Raw genomic sequence first — 1,499 nt, 5'->3', positions numbered from 1 at the left:
AGGGGTTAATTTAACTGTATTGAAGGCTTTTAATTAATTGGGAATTTTTGATTAAACTCGCGTTATATTTGTCAAGGGGATACACGACGAAAAACATAGACTTAATACTTAACAAACGAAACAATTAATATTTATGATGATGATTTTATAGTTGTTATTTTAACTAGGGGTTTTTAAATAGTTTTTATCACTTTATTTTTGAATTTTCTTGTTGGCTTACTGTTGAAGATAAAAAGCGTTATCGGCTTTTCTCGTTTAGTTTTTTTTAATAGGTTAAAAAATGTTTATTGTAAATAAGATATATTTTTAATCACTAATCTTATCTTACTATTTTTTAACCTTATGTGTATATATATTCGCTTACAGCGTTTATTATTACCGTCACTCCTAATATGTCGTTCATCTTGTAAAGTACTCATTCTTAATAAACGTTTGTTTTTTTAAAATCACTACGTTATGATTTTCTTACTAGTTTCATTAGTTAGTTAGTGTAGGGTAGCTTTGCTGATTAACATTGGATTTAAAACTCCAATAGGTTATGGGCCCAGCACGCTCCCACTGCGCCACTGCTATGCTGATGATCTAGTCTGCTGTATCCCGGTTTCAGTTACCATCACCGTAATCCGTATCCTGTCAACAGTTCCCGTTAGTAACCATGGATAGTCTTTTTCGTCAAGACGTCGAGAAGCTATCAGGTCCGGAGAATTGGAGGAGTTGGAAAAGACAAATAGTCGACATCCTAACCGTTCGAGACGTATACGAGATTCTTACTGGCGAATGGATTGAACCTACGGAACCGGTACCTGGAGCAACAGCAGCAGAGAAGTCCGAATACACTTCAAACAAGAAGAAGTACCGAGTGGCGTTCAGCACGGTCCGTGGTATCCTCTGGTCAACCTTATCCAAGAAGGTCCAAAACATGATTACCAATTGCGAGACACCAAAGGAAATGTGGGACAAGCTGCTCGAAATCTTCGAGCAGAAGTCTTCAAATCGTCTTCGAAAGCTTCTGGCGCAGCTCATGCGAACTACGAAGTCACCGGACGTCGACATGGCCACCCACATTGCCCAGATGTGTTCTCTCTGGACAGATATCTTTTCAACGGCACAGACAGAGAAGAACGTTACATTCGACGACTGCATCCTGATTGCCTGCATCTTCGAGTCTCTACCTCAGGATGAGTATCGATAATTCGGTATGCTCTGGGACACGCTGCCAACCGAAAAACAGACGGTCGCAGAGTTGGAACGTTTATTGATTGGCCGTGCAACTCGAGAAGGTGACGCGTTTGGAGATTCCTCTGGTCTTATGGTAAAACGCAGTAACGGAAGTTACTCTGGCACCTCAAATGAGAAGAAAACCGTAAGACGTAAGCCAAAATGTACCAATTGCCGAAAGTTTGGTCACATAGCAGAAGACTGTCGAGGACAAAGGAAAACTCCTAGAAGGACGAGCGTTGACGAAAGTAATCGCACCAGCATTGGGGGTCTGATCGCAG

General features: G+C 40.8%; 1 protein-coding gene across 1 annotated transcript; it reads left to right on the top strand.

The window, feature by feature from the left end:
- The first annotated feature begins 655 nt into the window (after positions 1-655).
- Positions 656-1,192, top strand: LOC149939191 (uncharacterized). The gene has a single exon (XM_090179036.1). It carries the CDS (start codon positions 656-658, stop codon positions 1,190-1,192), a length of 537 nt encoding a protein of 178 aa, XP_090035162.1.
- Positions 1,193-1,499: the final 307 nt, after the last annotated feature.

The sequence above is a fragment of the Leiobunum rupestre genome, chromosome 6 (genome assembly GCF_980474605.1).
Source record: "Leiobunum rupestre chromosome 6, qqLeiRupe1.1.hap1, whole genome shotgun sequence".
Classification (NCBI taxonomy): Eukaryota; Metazoa; Arthropoda; class Arachnida; order Opiliones; family Sclerosomatidae; genus Leiobunum; species Leiobunum rupestre.
This window is presented reverse-complemented; position numbering and strand designations above follow the sequence as displayed.

Bases quoted from the DNA above. Each gene is read 5' to 3' on its own strand.
- LOC149939191 (XM_090179036.1), top strand. From the start codon at position 656: ATGGATAGTCTTTTTCGTCAAGACGTCGAGAAGCTATCAGGTCCGGAG.